The 26,720-nt window shown below is 40.9% G+C and overlaps 1 protein-coding gene across 1 annotated transcript in view; it reads left to right on the top strand.

Moving 5' to 3' along the window:
• The window catches only part of PUDP (pseudouridine 5'-phosphatase), a 66,758-nt gene that overhangs the window by 29,464 nt on the left and 10,574 nt on the right, over positions 1-26,720 (top strand). Inside the window, exon 3 of the mRNA XM_064143027.1 lies at positions 4,221-4,450. Coding sequence (XP_063999097.1) covers positions 4,221-4,450 — 230 coding nt within the window. The remainder of the gene's footprint in view (positions 1-4,220; positions 4,451-26,720) is intronic.

Raw genomic sequence — 26,720 nt, 5'->3', positions numbered from 1 at the left:
TTGGATACAGTGATATCAAATGCAGTGATTTTGTAGCATTGTCTGACTGTGGTACAGCCATTGGAATATTATGCAGTGAAACATAAGCCATGGACAGGCAAGGGTGCACGAGCTCAGTTAGTGCTGAATAGAGATAAAGTGGAAGGTTGGAATGACCTTAGAGAATGGTGTAATAAATATAAACAAGTGTAAGGCTGGAGTCTGTGGTTTTCTCCTCTCTCTGCTTAGACACAACGTATGTGTTGTTGAGAGAATATGATGAATGTCTACGCTAATTAGTGTGTAATCCTAATGTAGTCCTAACACAAGTGTATGTAACCAACTAGAGTCTAACATGATTTGTAATCCTGTTATGTAGCCTTCTGATAGAAAGTGTATAAGCTCATGCTTGGAATGCAATAAATGGATTCAGATTTGGATTTGGATTGGAACTTGCTTGTATCAAACTTTCTCCTCATCTCTTCTGATACCCATGGTATTGAAGCCTGTGGCATTTGTTGTTCAATATACACCTTAGTTTTAGTTTGTCAGTTGATTTCAATACCTTATTCACTGTGGTTTCAGCTGAATGCAAAGAGAGCAAGCATAACATTGGGAATCTAAGGAGAGAATAATATTCCCTGGAGCTTTTTTAAGAGTTTTTTTTTCCTTCAGCTTTCAGAATGAAAGTGCTAATCTCTTTCTTTAAAATGCCCCTTGATTTTACAAGAAACAATTCTTTTCTACTGCTTTAGTTTTCTTTCTTTTCCCAAGGTTGTTAACGCATCTGACACTTGAGATTCATCAGATTTTAAAGATGCTGATTTGAGGTTGATCTTCTTTAGTTTTAGTTTCTGTAACTAAACTATCAATTCTTTTCACCTGTTTTTCTTTCCAGTAGGCAGTGGCATCTTATTATTATATTTAGAGTATAGTAAACTTTTGTGTTTGTTCTAAAACTTAGTGTTTGGAGAGAAAAGAAACAGTATTTGTGGGTTTTTTATTATTTCAAGTGAAAGAATACATCTGGTAATAAAGCACAGTAGCTTAGGATGTTTATTCCTGATTTTATTATGATTACTTGAAGAATTTACAGTGTTCTGCCTGAATTTACCTTGTACTGTGTTTAACAGATTAGGAGTCTATCCCCTAGGAGGAAAGACAGATCCTTATTCCTTTTTTTGTTTGAAAGAAAGAATCCTTAAAGGAAAAAAAAAAAGAACTTGCTGCATGTGGCTAAGCTCTCAGTAAGAGTTGTGGACTTTGGCTCTAGGAAGCCTAGTGGGTGAAGGATGAGCCTCAGTCTCTTACCTACAAGTAAGGTAGAAGTTAATGAGTTCACAGGAATTTTCACTATATTTTCAATAGCCATTGAGTTATTATTTGATTGGTTTTGGTGTAACTAAAGTCTTCATTTGATTGGGAGAAAAAAAATCTGTGTAGCTATCTGAGGTATATTGACAATATATGTGCAAAGGAAAGTTTCCTACAGGTCGTTAAAGCAGTTTCTCACTTCCCATTCTCCTTATGTTCTCTGTTAAAAAACAACAGCCAAACCAAACCAACCAAACAAAAACCCTAAGAAAACCACTGTGAACAATATTACCTTCTAATGAAGAATTGCAGACTAAAATTGGTCAGTAATCTGATGTGGTTGCAAAGTGTCTGCAGCAATATTGATAGCAATTGGTGTAGACAAATTATTTTGTTGATCTATAGCTTCTACAAAGAAACAAAACTAGGATGAAAATATTTTTTTCAACTGCCACAGTCTTGAGCTGGTTAAGTTATGCTGTCAGTTCTTCCATGTACAGCTTAACTTTTTTCCATGTGGCTGTTTTTTCACCTTGATACTTTTTTTTTCCAGACTGTCTTGCTATGTTTACACATATGCAGATATGCACTTTCTAAATGGCATATTGTTATTAAAGAGCATTTTCTGAATAATGTAAATATTTGTTCTCTGGAGCTTCTAGGCACTGTTGTAATGAAGGAAGCCCAAAAGAAAAAGCAAAAGAAGCATGCATGCAAATTTACACACTGAAACCATGGCATGTGCAGAGGGAGTATAAGAGAGAACCATGGAGAAACTGTAACAGTGCTTTTCTATGACTGTCTTATCTCCAACAGAAATGTACAATAAACAAATGAACTAAAATTGTGATGCCCTGGGACTGAAGGAAGATCAGCTAATTGAAAAGTGCACAGCTTTACAGAAAACCATCTCTATCCTATCGAAGGCACAGGACACAGGAGAAGTCTTCTTGTGTGATCTTTAGGCTTCTTTGTATTACTACACACATGATACACTACCCTTGCTCAATTTGCAGATTATTTAGATTAAATTCATTTGAGTAAATGCATTTTATTTTGGAAAAAAAGACATGTTTAGGCTGCTGCTTTACACTAAGATGTCTTCATATAGACTTGTATCACATGTTTCAGAAAGAAACATTTCATTTTTAATAATCTCTACCTGTAATAAAATTAACTGTCATTTAGCATTGTATTTCAGGGAGAGGACTGAGCACTTGCATATTGCTAGGATAGCCATTTAAGGGGGCATAGGAAGGCTGTTAAATGAGTGGTGCATTGGCATTAGAGGGGGAATAGCACTTGTTGTTTCTGTCCAGCTGGAATCCTATCACCACAGAAGTATGTGTATTTATAGTTTAAAGGCTGTCTTCAAATAAAAGCATGGAGCTGTAAATGTCAATTATTAATTGGCTTGATTAGATTATGGAGAATAAAGAAATCTGCAAAGGGCCACATCTACAGGTCCTATTTCCAGATGAATGGGCTGGTTAATGGATTTATTTGCTAATCTACCTGCTTTGTTATCAGTAATAATTATAACTTATCAAATTTGGTTATATGACTGTACTTGGGAATATATTGTATATAAGACTGTTGTTTACAGAATTGTTAAAATAGAGCAGAAAGGCTGGATCACATGGGGAATGCAAATCAGAGATGCTGGGGGGGCAAAGAAAAGAATTACATGAGCATGAGGACTAGCAGTGTTTGAAGGAGCAGGGAACAGATGCAAGTATGACAGTAAATCTGAATGAAGGAAATAGTATAACCAGACATGAAAATAGATAGAATAAGAATTCATGCAGATGGAAGTTGAAGACAAGCAATTGGTCCTGAGTTGCTTCTAAGAGTCAAAAGTAAAGTAGGGGCTTATCTACTTGGAACTGATACCATGTGCCCAGCACAGTTTGAATTCATGCCAAGAAACAGAGCTGAAAGGCTTTTACAAATGCGGAGGAGTTTTCTGCTGTGAATTGGCTAAGTCCAGACATCCACTCTTGTTCTCCATTAGACACTGGTAATTGGTAATTGTTTTGTCTGGGAGAAGTATCCAGCATTTAGAATGCTGCAGCCAAGAAGCACTGAAACCTTTGCATAGGAGACTCAACACTTGCACCAAATAATGAAGTATGTTTTCCTCCTACACAGTCTGCTGTGTTTTCACTATTCACTGCATTAACCTTCTCTAGAAGACTGTATTGCATTGAAGTTTCTACCTATTAGGCTTGAGATGTTCATTACTCTGGGTTCACAGCATCAATAGATAAAGCTCTGGTATTAACAGCTGTGACTGACAGCTCCCCTCTCGGCTCGTTGTTACTTGCTTTAGTAATTGCAAAAGAGAGAAGCTGAACTCTTAGGGGCTGGTTTAAGCCAGTTGGATATCTCCTCCAAAAATGAAAACTACACCATTCAGTGAAAAGACTGTCTATCTTTCTTTGGTTCTGGGGGTTTTGTTTGTTTTGTTTGCTTTTTGTTAATTTCCCCCTACCCCCCTCCACCACTGCCCACCCCCAGGAGCATAGCTCTGTATAAAACACAAATGTTCTCCTGTGTGCTTCCATCTCACTTACAGAGAGTTAGAAATAATAAACATGCATGATGTCAGAGTCATTGCTTAATGAACTTCCAGTGAGTACATCTATGCAATGATGCTGAGCACGTTTTTGGCATATCTGGAGGGAGCATCATTTGATGACAGAACAACTACATACCTTGAGGAATGCTCAGTGATTTTTTTTTTTGGTGTCTGTGGAGAAGGAACATTCCAGATGTAGGAAGAATTTTCTTCTGCAATAACTGACTGAAAATGGGTTGCTATATTCAGTACAATGACATTGTTGGCTAAATATATTGTATTTAGATATCAATGCTAATACATATACCCGCATATAGATATATAAATGTCTGTATTTGTCTTGCAGGGGTTGATAAGCTGATCCGCCATTTACACAAACACAACATACCCATAGCTGTTGCCACCAGCTCATCTGAAGCCACATTTCAGATGAAAACAACCAGACACAAAGACTTCTTTGCTCTTTTTCATCATATTGTGTTGGGAGATGATCCTGAGGTGAAGCATGGCAAGCCAAATCCTGAGGCATTTCTAGTTTGTGCCAAGAGATTTCATCCTTCTGCACCTCCAGAGAAGGTAAGAAGGAGAGGGAACAAGGTAACTGAAAAGTTAGGAATATTAGGTTTTGTTTGGGTATTTGTTTCATCTCCTTGAAGCCTTTTCTTCTCCAGGCTGAAGAGCCCCAACTCTTGTAGCTTGTCCTCATAGCAGAGCTGCTTCAGCCCTCTGATCATCTCCGTGGCCCTTCTGTGGACTTGCTCCAACAGTTCAATGTCCTTCTTGTGTTGGGGGCTCCAGAACTGCACACAGTACTGCAGGTGGGGTCTGACAAAAGCAGAGTAAAAGGAGAGAATCACCTCCCTTGCCCTGCTGGCCACACTTCTCTTGATGCAGCCTTTGACACAGTTTCTGTGTGTGCTGCACTCACACTGCCTGCTCATGTTGAGCTTTTCATCAACCCAGACCCCCAGGTCCTTTTCCTCAGGGCTGCTCTCTGGACATTCACCACCCAGCCTGTATATATGCTTGCAATTGTGCTGACCCAGGTGCAGGACCTTACACTTGGCCTTGTTGAATGTCATGAGGTTGGCCTGGGCCCACCTCTGCAGCCTGTCCAGGTCCCCCTTGATGGCATCCCTGCCCTCTAGCAAGGAGACTGTGCCACACAGCTTGGTGTTGTCTGCAGCCTTGCTGAGTGAGCACTCAGTGCCTCTGTCCATATCACTGACAAATATATTGAACAGCACTCAAGGTGTGGCCTGACCTTTCAGAGGCACTTTGATCCTACACTTTCACCCAGCTCAGTGGCCTGCAATCAAGCCCATGGCTTGTGCTTCAGTGTACCAAAGTCAGCCATTTCTATAAAATCACCATATGTAACATTACTGTACCCAACAGGAGTGTTCCTGGTAGTTTTGTGTACTGCTTTTGTTTAACCTTCCTTTGAAGAAGAGTATAAATGTTTAAACTTATGCATTTCCCTTGCGTGAAGTTTAGCAGCATTCAGAATTCTAAGTGCAGGTAATTCAGCTAAGCCTTTTTTGTAGTTACAGCTGCAAAAGACACAAATGTCAAAGTGTGGGAATGTAATACATGCACAGAAATCCCAAGTAAAACAAAGTAGTGACTGCAAAACTATCTGAAATATTCTTGACTAACCGCAGCATGGTGATGGCTTCTGCAATGTTTACTCCCAAGCAATGAGCTCAATAGAGCTATATGTTTGGATTTCATGCTCAAAATCAGTAACATGCAAGTTTGCAGCAAAATATCAGGTGGTATAGGTAATGTTTGCATAAGCAAGTAATGTGACTCAAGGGAAACAGAACAATGTGTTTGCTGCTTAGATCTATAGGTCTATGCTATATGCAACTTTAATGTTTTCTGGTGGATTAAATTTACTCTGATGCATGACAGATTGTTGCATAAGGTTCTTTGGAATTTTATGTAGGCTTAAGCCTTGGAGATTGCCTGATATCCACCTGGAGGGGACTTCTCTTAAAACAGCTTACTACACACCAAAGCTACCAAATGAAACAAACCATTAGGGAACAACTGAGGACTGTCGTACTTGTTTCTGAATTTCATTGCTGCTCCAAGGGAAATAAACAATGCAGCCACAGAAGACCAAATCCAGAATGTACCTGTAGTGGCATAGCAGCCTGTGACCATTGCTGTGCAGGCATACTTCTACAAGTAGGCACTTCTGAAATTGTATGAAAGTTAATATGTTTTCTACTTTACTGTCATCAAGAGCTCCATAATTGTCCATCTGGAAATTTAAATGTTGACCTTTTGATTTGCTCTCTTTGGTTAACAAGCAAATTAATAAGCATAATGATGAAACCACAGTGCAGGAATTTCAAACTAGATACACACTGCAAATTCAGCCTAGGTCTTACTGTCACCTACTGCATGAAGTTTCATAGGAAAGTCTGTGCCCCTAGTAGCAATGCACTGTCATATGAATAATGAACTTAATCAGTCAGGTAATCAAAGTGTGATTTGCAGATTAAATACTTATAGTATTTTTTCTTGGGGTTTGTTTGGTTGGTTTGGGATTATTTTTTTGTTGCTTTTTTGTTTGTGGTTGTTTTTTTGTTTGTTTTTTCCTCAATAAATTCTGCAGATGCAACTTGTCTAAAACACATCTGTAGATGTACATATGTGGAAACATGTGTGCTTAAATATTGAAAACACTCTCTTCCATATATTTTATTTATGACAGCTGAAAAAAAAATCAAAGTATTTTTGTTTGGACTATCCACCTACATTTATATTGTCAGAATTCAGACATATATATAAGTAGTTTCATAATTTTCTAGAGATTATTACTTAGTGGTTTACTATGTTTCAGATTTCTATGAGCATTCCTTTAAAGGGAACCTTTAGTGTGTGATGCAAGGGCAATATCAGAATTTCATTGATGATGCCATTGTGAAGTTTGGTAAATTCAGCATATGCCAATAGATGTCGAAGACAACAAGGGTTTCTGTAAGTGCATAGGAGACAAAAGAGTAGGAAAAATGTGGGCTCGTTGCTGAACAAGATGGGGGAATTTATTGCAGAAGACATGAAAGTGTCTGTGCCAGGACAGAAATGCCAGGTTCCAGAGACCTGAGTGAAGGGCTGGAGCAAGGAAGATGTAGCCTTGTTGGAAGAAGATCAGGACAGGGAATACTCAAGCAAGCTGGAAATTAATAAATCCATGGACCCTGATGGGATGTACCCACAAATGCTGAGGGTGGTGCTGGCAGATGTAATTTCAAGGCCATTCTTGGTTATCTTAGATTGCTTGTGAAGACCTGGGAGAAGTGCTCAAAGACTGAAGAAAAAGTAATGTCACTGCTATCTTGAAGAAGGGCAGGAAGGAGGATGCAAGGAACTGCTGGCTGCTCAGCCTCACCTCAATCACAGGAAAGGTGATGGAGCAGATAATCCTGAAAATGATTTCCAGGCACTGTAAGGACAGCAAGTCGTCAGGAGCAGTCAATGTTGCTTCACCAAGGAGATGTTCATGCTTCACCAGCATGATAAATTTCTACAGTGAGGCACCTGGCCTGGCAGATAAGAAGGAAAGAAGTGACTGTTGTCTGCTTGGACTACAATAAGGCCTTTGACACAGTCCCCCATAAGATCCTCAAAGAGAAACTGTAGATGTGTGGACCACATGAGAAAACAGGGAAGTGAGTTGAAAACTGAACAGCTGATCCCAGAGAATGGTGATCAGCAGCACTAAGTCTAGTTGAATGTCAGTGACCAGTGCCAGGGATCAGTACTGAGCTCAGTCCTGTCCGACATCATCATTGGTAACTTGGTTAGTGGGGCAGTTTGCTGGTGAAGACAAGAGTATCCTCTGGAGAAGCTTATTAATGTGTATGAATACATGGAGAGCATAAAGACAGGAGAGACAGGCTTATGTCACTGGTGCCCAGTGACAGAACCAGAGGCAATGAGTACAAACATAGGAGGCTTTGTCTAAGCACAAGTAAACATTTCTATTTTTTCTTACTGTAAGGGTAACTGAGCACTGGCACAGGTTGCCCAGATAGAGAGGGGAATCTTCCTCCATGGAGATACTCAAAGGACATTTGGTCATTGTTCTGGGCAGCAGGCACTAAGTGGCTCTACTTATGCAGGCAGGTTAGACCTGTCGAGGTCTGGAAGTCCCTTCCAATCTCATAGGATCATAGGATGTTAGGGGTTGGAAGGGACCCAAAGGGATCATCGAGTTCAAACCCCCTGCCAGAACAGGACAATACTAACACATACTAGCACAGATCACAGGCACATCCAGACAGACCTTGAAAGTCTCCAGAGAAGGAGACTCCACGACCTCCTTGGGGAGCCTGTGCCAGTGCTCTGTGACCCTTACAGTAAAGAAGTTCCCCCCTGTGTTGAGGCAGAACCTCTTTTGCTGCAACTTACACCCATTGCTCCTTGTCCTACCACAGGGAGCAAGTGAGCAGAGCCTGTCCCCCCTCTTCTGGCCAGCTTTCAGTTACTTATAAACATTTATCAAACCCCCTCTAAGTCTTCTTTTCTCCAGACTAAAAAGCCCCAGGTCACTCAGCCTCTCCTCATAAGCCATGGCCTCTTGTCCCCTAATCATCCTTCTAGCCCTCCAGTGGACCCTCTCCAGCAGATCCCTGTCCCTCTTAAGCTGGGAGCCCAAAACTGAACACAGCATTCAAGTGAGGTCTCGCAAGGGCAGAGGGGGAGAAGAACCTCTCTCGATCTGCTGGACACACTCTTCCTAATACACCCCAGGATCCTATTGGCCTTCTTGGCCACAAGGGCACATTGCTGTGCCATGGGGAACTTGTTACCCTCCAGGTCTCTTTCCACAGGACTGCCCTCCAGCAGATCACCTCCCAGTCTGTACTCAGACATTCTGTGATTCAATGATACATTCAACCTGGTTGATTCTATGATTTCACAGACTTGATCTGGGAAAAAAAAAAACCCCAGCCACCCAAATGCAAACCAGAAGCACTTTTTCCTAAACAATATTTTTCTGTTCCATTTTGATTGAAATGTTTCAAATTAAAACAATGATCTTAAAATGTATAACACTTAAACCTGTTAGATTTTACTTTAAAAGACTTCATAATAACTTTGCTGCTTGTATGCTTCTGTGTACATTTGTATATGAAACATACATATATATATATCAGACATAACTTTTCAATATAATCTTGAAATATATTACCAAAAAATGTTATGCTACTAAATTTATTACAACTCTGCCTCTTAACTCAGGGCATTTATGCATACTTCCAGTATACTGATGTCATTAAAGACACATGAATTATTTATCTACTTGAGGATGTGTGGAGTCAAGGAGTTTCTTTCCAGTGTTTTGATGGTTTTGACTACAGCTCTTCTGGAACATGAAAGACTTGACTAGTAGTGGTACTTTCAAAACAAATACCATTTTTACCCATTGTTTAAAAGGAAGAGAAGATTGTAGTAATACAAATGGTTTGAAATCTCTTACAAAGAATCAGTCTGTGCTGTTGAAAAAGTTCCAAGTGATATAAATCATCGCCTTAATTTAAAGCACTATTTCTTTGTACTTTCTTCCATTTCTAATTCATTAATTGATGCCATAGTAACGAATAATCTCTGTACCAAATCTAGTGAGAGCTCATTAAATTTTTTCAGACTGATTAAATGACATTAGGATTTATGAGTCTCAGTAGACTTTTTATGTCATAGGAAAGAGAAGTTCAAAGAGAAATTTTCTGAGGCTTTTTTTTGCTACAAAATATGTAGCAAAGAAGTAGGAGATTCAGAACATTATGACCATTTTGTAATTTTAGTCTATATTGTACAAGGAAAACAGGGTGAAGAGGACTGATTTAGCACTTAGTGTGACTGTTATTATTGTGAGCTTGTGTAAAAAGGATACCAAACCCTATTTTTTATTGCTTATTCTATTTTTTTCCTCCTGATCTAGGGTTGTTTGGTTTTTGTGTTTGATTTTTCTCCTCCTTCAATTACATGACTTTTAGTGTATGCATGTATTGTATGTATTTCACTTACTCTGATTTTCAGATAAGCAGTTATTTTATTACTGATGTTTCTGTAATTGCTTATGTATTGGTAGAGATGTAATTTATTAGCAATACTTTAAACAAGGTACAGAAATTACAAAGGCATGAGCAGCTGTTCTAGGTGGTGTGCTGAGCTGTAAGTTGGAATCCCTGCTGTTGAAATCACGTATCTTAGTCACCACGAGTCTACTCCTTTTCAATTTTATAAATAAATTCACTTGAACTCTTTCCTGAATATTCACAATTGACAAATCAGGCATTTTATTTTAAATGTAAACACACATAGACATTTTTCAGCTTAGTTCAAACCTACAACAATGGCTGTCTCTTCAACCTTGGCTCTAGATGGTCCTTTAAGTAGTCCTGTGTTACCAGGTTTTCCTCAGCTGAAACATTCTTCCAAGCAGCTGTTCATGGTATAAGCCATTCTGATTTAGCCAAGCTCTGCTGTCTTACCTCCTTGAACTGCCAGTTATTGCCAGTGTACCTAGCTTATGGCTAGATCTTCAGTTTTTCCAGTGGTGTAGCCTGTGATTATAGTGATCATAGTACAGCTGACTTTTAAAGCACTAGGCTGCATTCTGTGAGACAGGTGAATAAACGTGTGCAGTAGATCACTGCTGTTCAGTGGTCTGGACAGAAGCAGATCCAGCATGTGCCAGCAGCCACTTAATGCTTGAAGAGGGGTCAGTGTTGCTTCTCCACTATTTCTAGCTTCCAGTGGAATTTAAGATGGAAAGCAGAATTCAGACTTTGTGTTTAGAAGCCATTTGACTTTCTTCTCAGTACTGATATAATTACAGTTCATTAATTAACTAAAATTAGGCAGTTGATGGGTTAGAACTAATAAAGAACTTCATATGTCATGTCATTTATTTGTGCCAGCTCCTGTGTAACCAGGCAGTTAGCATGCTGTTTAAAGATCTAGGGTGTTTGAATATGTCTAGTGTGTGTGTTTCCATGCTAGGCTCACAGAGTGCCCCTTTGGACTGCCTTACTTGCAGGTTTGTGCTCTCTCTGTTCCTGTTAGCCTTGCATCCTATGCTGCACAGTGGCCAGCTTCCAAACAGCAGAGAAGACTCATTCTTGGCAGAAATGTGTTGTGTGGTGGGAATGGTTCTTCCTGGGAGATGATGGGACTGTGGGACAATTGGTTCAGTAGCAGAACTCGAAACCGCTGTTCCTGCATATACACAGTGAACTTAAGCTTGCAGCAAAAAGCAGACTTCAAAGACTTGACACATTTAAATTACATATAGCAAATTTTACCATTGCTGAACATGGCATGACTGGGAGGTGGCTGAAGGATGTCCTATGATTTGTGTTTAGTTGTTCTATGCAGACGTACCCTTAAGTGCCCGGAGTGGGCAGTAAATGAAATCTGAAAGGATATTTCTGTTGAATTCAGGACATTTCTACTTGTCTGCCTTCTAAGCAAGATGACAATCCAAGTTCAGTAGGAACCTGCCTTTCTGACCAGAAGAGTTTTTAATGTCATTTTTTTTACTTTCATGTGTACATCCAGAATTACCCAATTTAACTGCTTGTGTCTGATTCTCAGGAACTAAACATCTCTTGCAGTTAGTCTTTTGTAAAGCATAATTGGAAAAGTGGTCCCAGCACATTACTAAAATGTTAAGAAAAATTGGGCTCCATAGAGACCATAAAAGCAATCTGGGACTTCTATTTTCTTTTTAAAGAGATCAGAAGAGAAGGTCATCCTTATCTTCTCTGTTGAGGGGAATACTTCCTCCAAAAAAAAAGAGGAAAACAGCTTTTTGAGCACTTTCCAACCTAAGGAGTACAATCTTCCAGTTTTAGAGTTTTTCTTGGAAGTCATCCTAGTTACCACCAGTAACATCAGCTGCTTGCTCAGGAAGGTTCTCAACTAGAACTTTTTCCTGATTTCATAAAGCCTTTCTTATTCTGCAGTGTAACTGAAAGCTTATTTCTTGATAGCAAGTTGTGATTCGAATATTTAGGATGTATTTCTGGCCTGAAACTTGAATTCCTGCTATTGTGGGGCTCCGCAAAGTAACAACCAACAGAATCCAATATAACCTCTCTGAAGTTTCCCTACCTGCTCCGACTGAAGAAGCTATTGATTTCAGACAGACACTGAACAAATGTAGTGAAATAAATTATTAATAAATTGTTACCTTAAATCATCAAGTAAGTAGATATTGAACTATGCAGAGTAGAGTGTTTTAAGACATCCATCTTGAAACACCGACCTGGCTTACTGCTTGGAATGCAAAGTTCACAGCACTCTAGCGAAATGTATGTTTTATGTGGTATGTTGCTGGGCAATCTGTTGGCTGAATCCCTGTGTCTTCCTCAGCTTCTAAATAGCCTAAGCACATAGCCCTTCTTGATGTCTCTCAGGCTTGATAATGAAGTCTGGGATTAATAAGCTCAGCTTCTAGTTTTAAAAGTGTAATCATAGAGTCATAGAATCAAGCAGGTTGGAAGAGAGCTCCAAGATCAGCCAGGCCAACCTAGCACACAGCCCTAGCCAGTCAACCAGACCATGGCACTAAGTGCCTCATCCAGGCTTTTCTTGAACACCTCCAGGGACGGTGACTTCACTACCTCCCTGGGCAGCCCATTCCAATGGCAAATGAAATGACTGTAGAGACAAGAATGCAAAATATTTTGCCAACTCTAACAATTCATGACTTCCAAAGACCTGCTCTACACATTCATGTTTTCTCTAAATCAATAGTAGCCCACTATTTCATATCTACAAGAAAATTCAATGGAGGGGGCAGATCTAAAGTTGTTTTCTTTGTTTTGCTTACAGTTGCCATGCTCTCTGTTCACATGGTTGATTTTCATTCTCCCTCTTACCCTGTGGCGTGTGTACTTGTCTACGGCCCCCATCCCCCTTGCCTGCCTCCTCTCCTCTACACACCCCCTTACCCTCCCAAACTGTCAGTCTTTATTATATATTTGAGGAAGAAAAATGAGATGTTTCATAGCTTGAAAATAACTTACCTCTTAAGTGTTCCAGACATTGCCCTTGTTACTGCAGTGCATGTTTATTTATGAATGTATTTGTCTTCTGGAGATGAAAAAGGTCATTGATATTCCATGCAAAAAAACCATAACCTGATCAAGGTTTGCTTTCACTGATTGGAAGAGAAAAGAGGGATTATAATTGGTTCTTAGTCTTTGGGGTACCCTACTTGAGGTGTTGGGGGACAAGAATATTTTTTTTATTTCTTTTTTCATTGCATTTGTCTTGATAATATATCAAGTAGCTGCTAAGGGACTTGATGAAATGTGATACAGAATAAGAAATTATATTCTGCAACTTCTTTGCTTCTACGTGAGGCGAGTGTGTTAAGCACAAAGAAACTGGTACACCTCTAAAATCTAAAACCATTGGATTCAGATTAGCTGGTCACTAGAGATGTGTTGCTAATTGTTTTAGAGAACTCATTATGGGTGCTATCATGTATTAATTATGCATGACAAGTAGTAAAAAAAGAGGTGGAGGAGAATCTTTATGATAAATTGCTTACTGAGTTATCTTTTCTTTCTTTCAAGACCTTGAGCGTTTTTGGGAGATGCCAAACAGAGCAGTCATTCAATAATTAGATTTTAATTATCAAGGATTTTCATACACACAAAAAAACCCAAGAAAAGCCCATTTTGAATGTCTTTGGGGTTATGGCAAGCATGGGTAAATTATTGTTCAAAAAGATACAGCACACTGATTCTCTGTGTAGCTCAAATTACCTTTGTAAGCATAGAATCATAGAATCAACCAGGTTGGAAGAGACCTCCAAGATCATCCAGGCCAACCTAGCACCCAGCCCTAGCCAGTCAACCAGACCATGGCACTAAGTGCCTCATCCAGGCTTTTCTTGAACACCTCCAGGGATGGTGCCTCCACCACCTCCCTGGGCAGCCCATTCCAATGCCAATCACTCTCTCTGCCAACAACATCCTCCTAACATCCAGCCTATACTTCCTCCAGCACAGCTTGAAGCTGTGTCTCCTTGTTCTGTTGCTGGTTGCCTGGGAGAAGAGACCAACCCCACCTGGCTACAACCCCAAAGCTTGTTGTAGCAATGCTTTTCAATAGTTTTGCAGCAAAGAATGAAGAAGGAATGAAGAAATTGCATAGTTAGCAGTGTTTTTGGTTGCTTCTTTGTAAGTTATTGTCATGGGCAGACCTCTGTATCTCTGTATACCTTTGAAAAGCTAAGGTCAACTATGTGTTAGCATAATGCAGTAAGGCTGGGGACAGAAGGGTTCATTTCCTTTCTTTTTCTTTTTTTTTTGTGTGTGTGTGTGTGTGTAAGATACTTGCTTTTTGTGAAGATGCAGTTTAGGGTAATTCTCAGAGAGCTTGTGTTCACTATAGGGTTTTGCTTTTCTGTTATGTGGTAAAGAAGTTGGAGGAGTCTGATTTTTTGGCACAGTTGCAGAAAACCTCCATACAAGACCATCAGTTAACACTGTAAAACAGGGCAAAACATTTCGCTTGGGCTGATTGCTGTATCACAAAATAAAGGCACTTCTACAAGGTGCTTACAGAGTGTGCTCCATAAAGCAATGTTTGAGAATTACCTCTTTCTTTTTTCACTGTTACTGTGATAGACTGGTAGCTTAAAGATAAAAGACCTTGTAGCACACACAGGAACTGAAGAAGTGACAGTTTTATCTGCTCAAAAAGAGATGCTTAACATTTCCAATCCAGCATCTCTTTATCTTAGAATAATAGTGTGATTCAAAGCCAAGTAGGAAATGGTTCAAATTAAGCTTCAGTAAGGCTGAAGTGATTCTCATTTAAAGCAGAAAACAATTTCAGATTGGTAGAAGTGCTGTCCTCCAGTTCCAATAAAGAAGGCTCTCTGTTGAACATAGCTATGAATTGCTGTTCATGCTTGGATTCAGTGTCCATCTTACTGGGTATTATCTCTGATTACAAGTAATACCAGAGGCTTACTAATTGCCTTTTAGCTAGAGAAGGTTAATTTATGTACTTAAATTCTGTTTGTCAACTAATTAAAAGCTTTTTAACAGCACCACTACCACAAAAGGCTGTAGAAGCTCATTCACAGTATTCATTTTTTTTCCTTGGTGCTGAGACAGTGACTTCTATAAACCTTTTGCATGTATTTGGAATGCTCTCACTTTTCAACTTCCTTGAATGCCAGCTTTCTCTCTCTCTCATCTTTTATTTGGTTGGTCAGTTTTGTTATGAATAACAAAGGTAAGCAATTAATCTACCACACAATATTTAAAGGTTTACTTATGTCTTTTTATTTCTTGTTCCACAAGTAAAACACTGTTGAGACTCTTAAATTTGTGGGTGTGCTTCAGATTTTTTGGAGGGGCTGGAGGGTGGTGGTGAGTGAACTGCTGATTGGTTTGTTAGTTTGGGGGTATTTTTGTTTGTTTTTACTATGGAACATTCTAATTATAATTCTTTAGACCTTCCCTATCAACAAATATTTTAAAATACACTGATGCCTGTGGTATACAGTTGTGAAGGTTTGGGTGTTACCCATCCCCCCACACTTTGGAAATCACCCAGGCTAGACTCAGCCAGCTCTGGAAATTGAATGAAGCTTATATTTACAGCTAGCACAATATACAAGCAGATATTTACAGTATATACAGTTATAGACAGAAATAGACAAGGTAAAAGGTAACACAGAAACACAGCAGCCCTCCCAGAAACCTGAGTCCCCAGGAGGGGTTCCCAACCACACTTCCACCTTCTCCCACCCCTCAGCCTTACCCCAGACATTGCCTTGTGCCCCAGGGAAGAATGGAGAGTTGGCCAGGGGGAGTTAGGAAGCAGGTGGATTAATCAGAGAGACAGAGGGTGAGGTTAGAGAGAAATGCAGCTCAAAGCCCAGGCAGTGCTGGAATGCCTGAATGCTCTGTGTTTATGCTCTTGTTCTTATACATCTCAGCAAGCTTATGGGTGAAGTAGACATCACCATTGTTTCTTTTTCACAGCTTATGATCTAATCCTTCTCATTAAAACATTTTATCTGGCTTCAAACTAGCACAACAGTACACAGAGTATTCCAGATGAGGCAGCGTCGTCCCTGGAGGTGTTGAAGCAAAGCCTGGATGAGGCACTTAGTGCCATGGTCTAGTTGACTGGCTAGGGCTGGGTGCTAGGTTGGACTGGATGATCTTGGAGGTCTCTTCCAACCTGGTCAATTCTATGATTCTATATGTATATGTATACACACACACACATATATATATGTATTTACATGGAATGGGCTGCCCGGGGAGGTGGTGGAGTCGCCGTCCCTGGGGCACTTTAAGGCAAGGTTGGACGTGGCACTTGGTGCCATGGTCTGGCCTTGAGCTCTGTGGTAAAGGGTTGGACTCGATGATCTGTGAGGTCTCTTCCAACCCTGATGATACTTTGATACTGTGATACACACATATATGTATACACACACACACATACATGTCTGTGTATGTATATATATGTAACCCAAGCTCTGAGTTTTCAGAGAGCTGTCTACAGTGGTATCCAGTACTTAAACTGTCTGTTACAAGATGTGCATGTAATTTTTTTTCAGGCTAATGTATATTGCTTATATTTCATGGCTATTTTATTTCATTTAACACTTGACTGCCATGTAGACCCCCTTGTCACTCCAGGTTTCTTACAGATGCTTCTTACCCCAGCTAACCTACATCAACTTCTGTCATCAGCAGATTTTAGGAAGTGTAGAGGTAAGGATTACTAATCAATAACTCTCTGTGTAACACCAGAATTGATTAAAAATGTATCTACAACCACTTTCTAAAACAGTAGCACAGTGATTGGATTTTTTTAAAATGTTAGTAACTGACTTCATAGTTTAGTGGCTCCAAAGCCTCAGGGTCTTGCTGATAGGCAAAGACTAGCTTATGAGATTTCATCCATTACCAAAAATATCTTCTCTTGCAGAACATCTTTTTCTGCATTAGAAAATTGTCCTTTTTCTCATGAACAGACACCTGGTCACAGTGATCCATTCACTTTACTATCTCCAGAACACATTCTTGCATCCTGTGGCTTCAGACTAAAGATAGGAAACATTAGGGGTTGCAGCCTATTGTCCTGACCTTCAAAGATGTCACAGACTCAAAATATCACTCAAAAAAAAAAAAAAAAAAAAAAAGCCATGGGCAAAAAAGCATAATAGTATGGAACTTATCTTACTGCTTCCCACAATGCAGTTATCCCGAGAGAATGCCCACAGAGCCTTTTATACTACAAAGAATGATCGTATGTATTAGGTAGAATGCATCTGCAGTTTCAATAGTAGTTATAATATGTCCTTTGAAGACTGCTTCCAGTTGTGTGTTTTTAATTTTTCAGTCTGAAAATTTTCATTGAGAAGATTTCTGGATGTTAGGAGGAAGGAGGAAGTTGTTCACAGAGAGAGTGATTGGCATTGGAATGGGCTGCCCAGGGAGGTGGTGGAGTGGCTGTGCCTGGAGGTGTTCAAGCAAAGCCTGGATGAGGCACTTAGTGCCATAGTCTGGTTGACTGGCTAGGGCTGGGTGCTAGGTTGGACTGGCTGAGCTTGGAGGTCTCTTCCAACCTGCTTGATTCTATGATTTGATTTTTTTTCTTAACACGTGTTTGCAATTATTGTTAGTGTTTTCTTCAGAAGATAATAATGATATTTTCTAATGATAACAGTCACTAGTACAATGGTCATATGGGAACTTCCATAAACAGTTATACTGTGTAGAGCAGCTGCTTGAAGCTTCAGAAGCTGAGAGTCTTGCAGTCAGATGTTCCAGGAGTCAGGAACATAGCTCGTCCATGCTATGACCATTGCTAGACCTTCAAATGCTCCTGAGTTTCATGCTTTTTGTTTATGATGCTACTCACTGTGTACATCAGATTTACATTTACATTTAAGTATACATTAATCCCAGAAGGGGAAAAAATATCAAGTGCATGTGCACTGAATAATCTATATGGAAGTGCTCTGAACAGCAGTTGGAGCACTGTGAAGTACAAACATCTAAGACTAAAAGTGGTACTGATGTAGCTTGTAGAAACTAATTACTCCACACACACATGCACTGATTGACATTTATTCAATGAATGTTGTGGCTTTTTTTAATGAACAAGGTTCCAAATTTCTATTTTGGATGTGTTGTCCCTCAGTTTTCCTCAGAGTTGAAGAATTAACAGAGCTAATTTCTGATAGAATTAAGAATTGAACCAGACAGCTTTCAGCTGTACTCTCAGCTGCAGTTGCCCAGCAAGGAGGAAAAGTGGTTTAAGCAAGACAAATTTCAGCTAATAGCTTAGCAATAAGAAGGGGAGGAAGAAAGGAATGTCCCAATGATTCCTGAAAGACTATAGTTTTAAAGATACTGCTGAAGGAGGATGAAGAGTGTAGGCATGGAGATTGTACAAGACACAGAGGTCAGCATGATATAAGGCACACAGCTGAAAGTGGGAGAAGGAGATAAAGAATGCAATTAAGTGAAAGGACAGAAGATGTCTGGGGAGTAGAAGGAAATAAAAGCAAGACATGCAGTAATTGTGGGGGCCCTCGAAGGTGAAAATGAAAACCTGGATTTGTGTCTGCATTAAGTAATCTATATAGCTTCATTATAAATTATGAAGAAATAATAATGTGCAGTAGCCCATTTGTCCTTAATGCTTTCCCAAACAGTTTTCAAAGGAGTGTAGATGAAAAGTGAGGGAACAGTAGATTAGTTAATGATGTATGTACTGAAATAACAAAAGCGTTTACTTTTGTTGAGACTAAGCATTCTGTCTCAAGAGCTTTAGTAAATGATATGACAGGGCTAATGGTACAGCAAAAACTATTCAAGCATTTAGGGTGCTACGTGTCTAAAGTGTCGTGAAAACAGTGGAAAGAAGAGTCAGCTGCAATACACTGATGTGTCTCTCAAAGAGGTTTTCTTTAGAAGCACTGATGTCAGAGTTTCATCCTCTGTGTGGTACTAAGTACTAATTCTAAGACACTTGGACCATTTATTTCTGTCTCTTTCTCCTGTGGCTTGATTCATTATTTTTCTTTTAGCATCTCCATCTCAGCAATCAGTTGAAGAACAAATATACTTTAAAGATGCTGGCTGACTTTGAGTAGGTTGGTGGAAGACTGGTTTACTGATATCTTAGAATCATAGAATCACACTGGCCAGCTTCCAGTCTTTGGGGACCTCTCCAGTGAGCCAGGACTGCTGATAAATGATGGAGAGTGGCTTGGCCAGCTCAGCTGCCAGCTCTCTCAGAACCCTAGGATTGATCCCATCCGTTCCCATGGACTTGTGAGGATCCAAATGTCTCAGCAGGTCCCTTACTTCTTCCTCATGGATTAGAGGGGGACTATACTGGTCCCTGCCTCCCTCCGCCACTTCAGGAGTCCAGTTGTCCTGGAGACAACCTGTCCCACTATTGAAGATTGAGGCAAAGAAGGTGTTAAGCATCTCTACCTTTTCCTCATCCATTGTCACTATGTTCCCCTCTCTATCTAATAAGGACTGGAGGTTGTCCTTGGCCCTTCTCTTGCCATTCATATATTTAAAGAAACACTTTTTGTTTTCCTTGACAGCCGTGGCCAGCCTGAGCTCCAGCTCTTCTTTACATCTGTGATGCTAGCACAGTCTTAAATTTCTTTAACACAGTTCATTTTCGGTGTTTCTCTGTTTTGTGGAACTGATTCTATTTTAATCAAATAGTGTTAATGAAGGATAAATAAATTGTTCTGTAGGTCACTTCTTCAGAAAAGGCCTGGAGTGTAGTTTCTCTCCAGTTTTGAAATGCATCCATTCTTTGCAGGAACAATTCAGCCTCGCCAGCTTTCACACCATTTCCAAAAGTCTGTAGATGGAGTCCTTAGATTCTGTGTCTGAGATGAGTATGTGATCTGGCTTTGTGTAAAGTGATTACTAGTAAGAGATTCAGATTCAATGTCAGTCCAAGGATGAAGAAATCCATCACAGAATGCTGTATTTTAATAAAAGGATTTCCGTTACTCGGCGGTATGAAGACATAATGCTACTTGTGACATGCTGTGCTGTATTGCTTTTGGATCAGAGTGAACATTGGAATAATAGCAGCAGCAAGAAGAAAGAAAAAACAGCATGTCTGATTTGAGCATCTCTTTTTCTCCTATTGATTTCTCCATTTAGCATAGTGTATGCCAGGCCCTTGCTCTAAAGACCTGTGAGAGAAGCTCCTTGGATTCCTAGTCTTGCATGTTCGGAATCAAGTAGCATGTGATGCATAAACTTGCATAGAGCTCTATAGAGCCAAAGAAAGGTCTGCCACGGGATGCAGCTGTTACATTATGTGGTAAAATATCATCTGTAGGCTGATGAAAGAGTCTGCAGAGCCTCAAAGGGGCAATGGCAGGTAGGGAAACCCAACTCACACCCTGCCCAACTGCTCCCAGATCCATCACAAGAGCCGTGAGCCCACCAGAGGCTAATCTGCACAAGGCCAAAGGAGTCCTGAAGACAGACAGGAGGTCCAGATTAAAAGACTCAGGAGGGACAGCCTGTCCAGGCCCTCCCAGTGCTGTTACAGGAGAGCCATCAAAGTGAATTATCCAACCAGGAGACCCATTAAGGTGAAACAGTGATGGGGTGGACTGAGGCAAAATACCTTCCTGGGGTATGGCAAAGAGTATGGGATGCAGCAGATGAGCATTTAGGGATTTCTGAGGATTTATTCCAAGGAAATAGAGATATAGAGGACTAGAAAAGGCTAAATAGGTGAAACAGTTTTCTGCTGTACCCTGCTCCTGACCAGTGCAGTGTTTCTTATCAATTACCCTTCAGCCAGGAAACAGAATCTGTTCACAGGACAGATTTGGGTTTGGTTTGGGTTGGAAGAGACATTAAGGCTCATCTGGTCCACCTCCCCAGCAGTAAGCAGGACCATCTGCAACTACAGCAGGTTGCACAGAACCCCAAGCCAAGGATGAGGAATCTACCAACTCTTCAGGCAACTTGGGCCAGGGTCTTACCACCATCAATGTGAAAATTTTCTTCCTTCTATCTAGTTTGAATTTCCCTCTTGTAGTTTAAAGTCACAACAGGACCTGCTAAAAAATCTTTCCCCAGCTTTCTGATTAACCTCTTTAAGTACTGAAAGACAGGCAGAAGGTCCCCCTGAAGCCTTCTCTTCTTCAGGCTGAACAACCCCAACTCTCTCAGCCTATCTTCACAGCAGAGGAGTTCCAGCCCTCATATCATTGTGACTTCTTCTGGACCTGATGCAACAGGTCCATGTCTCTCCTGTGCTGAGAAGCTGGGCCCATTGCTCCAGTCAGGTCTCAGAAAGTCTAAATCTCCCTTTTAGTTTCAAACCACCCCCCAACCCCAATCCTGTCACAACATGCCCTGCTAAAAAGTCTGTCCCTATCCTACAACTACCTGAAGGGAGGTTGTAGGCAGGTGAGGGTTGGTCTCTTCTCCCAGACAACCAGCAATAGAACAAGGGAACAGTGGGGAAAGTCTAGGCTGGATGTTAGGAGGAAGTTGTTGGCAGAGAGAGTGATTGGCATTGGAATGGGCTGCCCAGGGAGGTGGTGGAGTCACTGTCCCTGGAGGTGTTGAAGCAAAGCCTGGCTGAGGCACTTAGTGCCATGGTCTGGTTGACTGGCTAGGGCTGGGTGCTAGGTTGGACTGGATGCTCTTGGAGGTCTCTTCCAACCTGGTTGATTCTATGATTCTATGATATTGTCCCCATTGTCCAGGTGAAGGGACAGCCCCATCATGGGTGATTTCCCCAAACCCAAGTTGTTTGTGTATGTGACCTGCAACTGGAGTCGAACTCCAGGCTGAAACCTGTGTGTCAGTAGCGCCAATGGATGGAGGAAGCAAGAGCCTGAGTGCTGGCAACTAGGAAACAGCCTTCCATGCTTACTTAGACTTCCTTGTTGTTCTGTGTTTAAAAATTGGACAAGCATGCAGAAACCTGACACTGCTTATGGCTTTCACTCATGGCTAGGGAATTCACTGAACAGCCATGGAGCTGTCGGCCTCTTCTGTTTCTCCTTCCCTCTCATTCATATTGTCCAAATGTAGCAGCTGTTCTGCATCATCTCCTGGGCAAAGGCTGTCCTCCTTTCAATATCATTACCACCTTTCATTTAAGTTTTTTTCCTCCTATCTGTGTTCTGATTTTGTTTGGTTTAAGTTACTGCCCCAAATGTTTTTTTTTTCAGTAGAAGTAGTTACTGTGAAAGTCGGTTTTAATTTCTAACTCTATACTTTTTATATCTTTGTATGAATAAGTTTATGAATATTTCTTTCTGTTTCACTTAGAATTTCTTTCTCCTACCGTTTCTACCTTCTTTCTTCAAGGAGAAGGGGCAGATTGTTTAAAGAGAGGCTGGATTTTCTGTTTACAGAGCAATAAATGTTTTGAAATGAGCTGCAGTTACATGTGTTGTGAAATTACTTTTGTTTGACAAGTTAATAAATCTCTGTCCAAGATCTGACTGACTAGATATATTAAAAGCTTGTGTTGCTTAACAAAAACAAGCAAACCAAAGACCTTTTTGCTTTTCTTCATAAATACAGCAAAGGGCTCAGTTCTCCTCCACTTGACTCTGTCTTTCATTTTATTTGCAAGTACCTCTTTTTTATGGGTCTCCCACACTGGTGTTCTGGGTTTTTTTGGGAGACAGCCCAGACAACACAGTCTCTGCAGCACCTGGCCAGTGTTACCCTGTGTCAATCCTGTCTCCAAGAGCCAGCACTACCTGTGCTCTTGCTCATAGCCAACTCTCAGGCTAGTTCGCTTCTCAGGTCATCCATTGTCCCTGATCAAACAGAGTTTATTGATGAAGCCACAGAACTGTTTAAGTTGGAAGAGACCTTTAAGATCATCAAGTCCAACTGTTAGCCCAGAACTGCCAAGTCCACCACTAAACCATGTCCCTCAGAACCACGTCTACACAATTTGAAATTCACTCAGGGATGATGACTCCACCACTGCCCTGGGCAGCCTGTTCCAGGGCTTGGCAACCCTTTCAGGGAAGAATTTTTTCCTAATCATGCAGGCTGGCAGAATGATCGGGGGCCACCTTAATCCAGCTCAAGGAGGCATCGTGATAGGGGGCATCCTGGCTAGGGCTGGGTGCTAGGTTGGACTGGATGATCTTGGAGGTCTCTTCCAACCTGCTTGATTCTATGATCACTGACTCTCATCGTGTTGGGGTGGTTAGACTTATTAGTAATGTAATATTTCATAACCATAGAAGTTTCATATTAATCTTAGATAGACACTGGTGGGACAGCACCTCAGATGCTGTGTTCTATTTTGAGCCCCTCGCTACAAGAAGGATGTTGAGTTGCTGGAGCTTGTCCAGAGAAGGGCAAGAAAGCTGGCAAAGGGTCTGAAGAACAATTCTTACATGGAGTGTCTGAGGGAACAGAGATTGTTTAGTCTGGAGAAGAGGAAGCTGAGGGGAGACCTCACTGCTCTCTAGCAATACCTGAAAGGAGGTCATAGTGAGGTAGATGTTGGTCTCTTCTCCCTAGTATCAAGTGAAAGAATGAGAGGAAATGGCCTTAACTTATCCAGGGGAAGTTTAGATTGGATATTAGGAAAAAATTACTTAGTGGTCAGGCATTAGAACAGGCTGCCCAGGGAGGTGGTAGAGTCACCATCCCTGAAGGTGTTCCAAAAACACGTAGACATGGTACTCCAGGCCATGGCAGTGTTAGGTCAGTGATTGGGCTTGATGATCTTAGAGATCTCTTCCAACCTTAATGATTCTATGATTCTGTAATAGAAAAGACTACAACTTCTAATCAGAATAAAATGGAGGGGAAAATTATCTGAGATTTTTCCTGTATACTGAGTCATGGTGTTTGAGATTCTCTCACTTCTCACCTGACAGCCTGTCCTCCTTTTTTTCATAGTCACAGCATAATTTACCTGGTAGCCAGAACATATCTTTCAGTGGATTGTGTGGCAGTGATACTTTGTCACCTTGACATACCTTCTGCAGCTTTGTTTCCCCAGGGAATCCTTATATACTATCCGGGAGCTGAAGCTTCCAAGCTATCAGCAAAATGCTGCTCGTAGCACTCAGTTGCCTGTCAGTTCATCCAGGTTCTTGGCAGTACCTGTGGCAGTGTCTATTTCTGAACTGATCATGTTGCTGTAGTAGAGGTTGTTTCTTTCAGGTCATGTGTTGTGATGGTTAGAGCAATGTAAAATCCCTGTAGTGTGCCATGGTAGTCCTACTAATACATAAATGCACATAATTCAGTTTTGAAAGAGAAAAAAAAGAGGGTTGGGCTGTGCTTAGGCAAACACAACTTGGCTTTTTCCTGAAGTATGGATGTGTTACAAGCCCAGCAATTCTCATTCAGGTCCTTGTATGTAAATTGACTGCAGGAATTTGTGGAGAATGTAATTTGCCTTTGACTTAACTATGAAGAAGTATGCCTGTATCAGTATTGGGGTGACTGGGATGCTTTCTAAAAGAAGCTTTCATATTCTTATTGTAGGTTCCCTAATGGTCACTTAGCAATATTTTTATCTATATTTTTTTGTGTATTTGTCTTTCAAACTTATAAATTGAGAAGTTCTATTACAGTGCTATCCGTCTCTGCACTCAGGAATGTGGCTGCACACTTTTGAACAGGAAAGAAAGGAAATTTGATTTCATACAGTCAGAAAGAGAGATAATTATAAATAGATGCTGGACCTCAAGATGACCATAAAACAGCAGTACACCGTTGCAAGCAAAGGTGGCTGATGAGAAGCATCACCAGCAGGTTGAGGAAGGTGGTGCACCCCCCCTACTCAGCAGTGATGAGGCCATATCTGGAGTACTGTGTCCAGTTCTGGACTCCCCAATACAAGAGATACATGGAATACAAGAAGGAGTCCAGCAAAGGGCCACAGAGATGATTAAAGGTCTGAAGCACCTCTTCTATGAGGACAGACTGAGAGAGCAGGGACTGCGTGATTTGGAGAAGAGACAACTCAGGGAGCATTCGATTAATATGTGTAAATACCTGAAAGGAGGATGCAAGATGAAGCTAGGCTCTTCAATGCCCAGTGACAGGAGCAGAGGCAATGGACACAGACAAACACAGGGGGCTCTATCTGAGTATGGGGAAATACTCTTTTTCTGAGAGGGTGACTGAGCAGGGGAACATGTTACACAGAAAGGCAGTGAAGTCATCCTTGGAGATACTCAAACACTGCCTGGACATAGTACTGCAGTACTAGCTGTAGATATCCCAGCTTGAGCAGAGAAGTGGCCTCCAGAGGAAGGTCAGGAATCATTCTGGAATTCTGTGATTCTTTGAGCCCACATAAGGTTTATGTGGCAGCTGGTTATTTTCCAAGTGTGTGTATTATGTGTTGTATTATGTATTGCCATTGGAGTGGGCTGCCCGGGGAGGTGGTGGAGTCACCATCCCTGGAGGTGTTCAAGCAAAGACTGGATGAGGCACTTGGTGCCATGGTCTAGTTGACTGGTGAGGGCTGGGTGCTAGGTTGGACTGGATGATCTTGGAGGTCTCTTCCAACCTGGCTGAGTCTATGATTCTCTTTATTGAATTGTTTCTCATAGTAAGTAGTTCAAAAGAGGCATATCATGCATATTATAAGTAAAAATATGGTATTTACTTTTAATTGTGTTGCTTCTGTTGGTAAGTTGCAGAATCTTTGGAAACACTGCATTTAACATACAGAAATGCTTGCATGGTTGGAGAAAATGTAAGAAATTATGAGTTCTGAGCTCGGTTTGCCTGCACAGTCAAAGTGGCTTTGCCAACTAAAAGGCTGAGAAATCATCTTTTAAAATCATGAGGACAGTTACTTAAATAGATGTGATTATCAGTGTAATGAAGCATTTAATTTCAGATGTGATATTTTTAGATTGCTATGGCAAAATAAATGTTGGGATTATGACGTTGATAGCTGTAGCCCCATGCCTAAAACTGAGCTTGCCTTGAACAAGCAGGTTCTGCGGATGTTTGCTGCACAGGCATTTTGTGGCTCAACACATGCAGGCTGCTCTAGGCAAATGCAAAGCATATCAGGAGTAACACAGTGCTTTGAAGAGATAAATGCTTCAGTGATTCACACACTGCCCCAAAAAGGAGGATTTATGTTCTTTTCAGTCTTCCTGTTCATTCCCAGTTGTTCTCCAGTTTATGAGCCTTATAGAATCATAGAATCATAGAATCAACCAGGTTGGAAGAGACCTCCAAGATCATCCAGTCCAACCTATCACCCTGCCCTATCCAATCAACTAGACCATGGCACTAAGTGCCTCATCCAGGCTTTTCTTGAAGACCCCCAGGGACGGTGCCTCCACCACCTCCCTGGGCAGCCCATTCCAATGGGAAATCACTCTTTCTGTGAAGAACTTCTTCCTAATATCCAGCCTATACCTACCCTGGCACAACTTGAGACTGTGTCCCCTTGTTCTATTGCTGGTTATCTGGGAGAAGAGGCCACCCCCCACCTGGCTACAATGCCCTTTCAGGTAGTTGTAGACAGTAATAAGATCACCCCTGAGCCTCCTCTTCTCCAGGCTAAACAGGCCCAGCTCCCTCAATATAGAATAGTTTGCTATTAGGGTACAGAGTGATTCACAGAAGGCACAGAAACACAGCTCCCATCACTTGAAGACAGATGGAAGCATACAGAGAAAATTGTCCAATTTGGTCACATGTGCATGGAATTTAATCTGATAGCATATAGTGGAAATATATTAAATTGAAGCCTATAGAATCCCTGCATAGATGTAAGAGACTAATTGACAACAATTACC

The sequence above is a fragment of the Pogoniulus pusillus genome, chromosome 5 (assembly GCF_015220805.1).
Source record: "Pogoniulus pusillus isolate bPogPus1 chromosome 5, bPogPus1.pri, whole genome shotgun sequence".
In the NCBI taxonomy this organism is placed as follows: Eukaryota; Metazoa; Chordata; class Aves; order Piciformes; family Lybiidae; genus Pogoniulus; species Pogoniulus pusillus.
The sequence above is the reverse complement of the archived record's forward strand: the minus strand, read 5'-3'. Positions and strand labels throughout refer to the sequence as shown.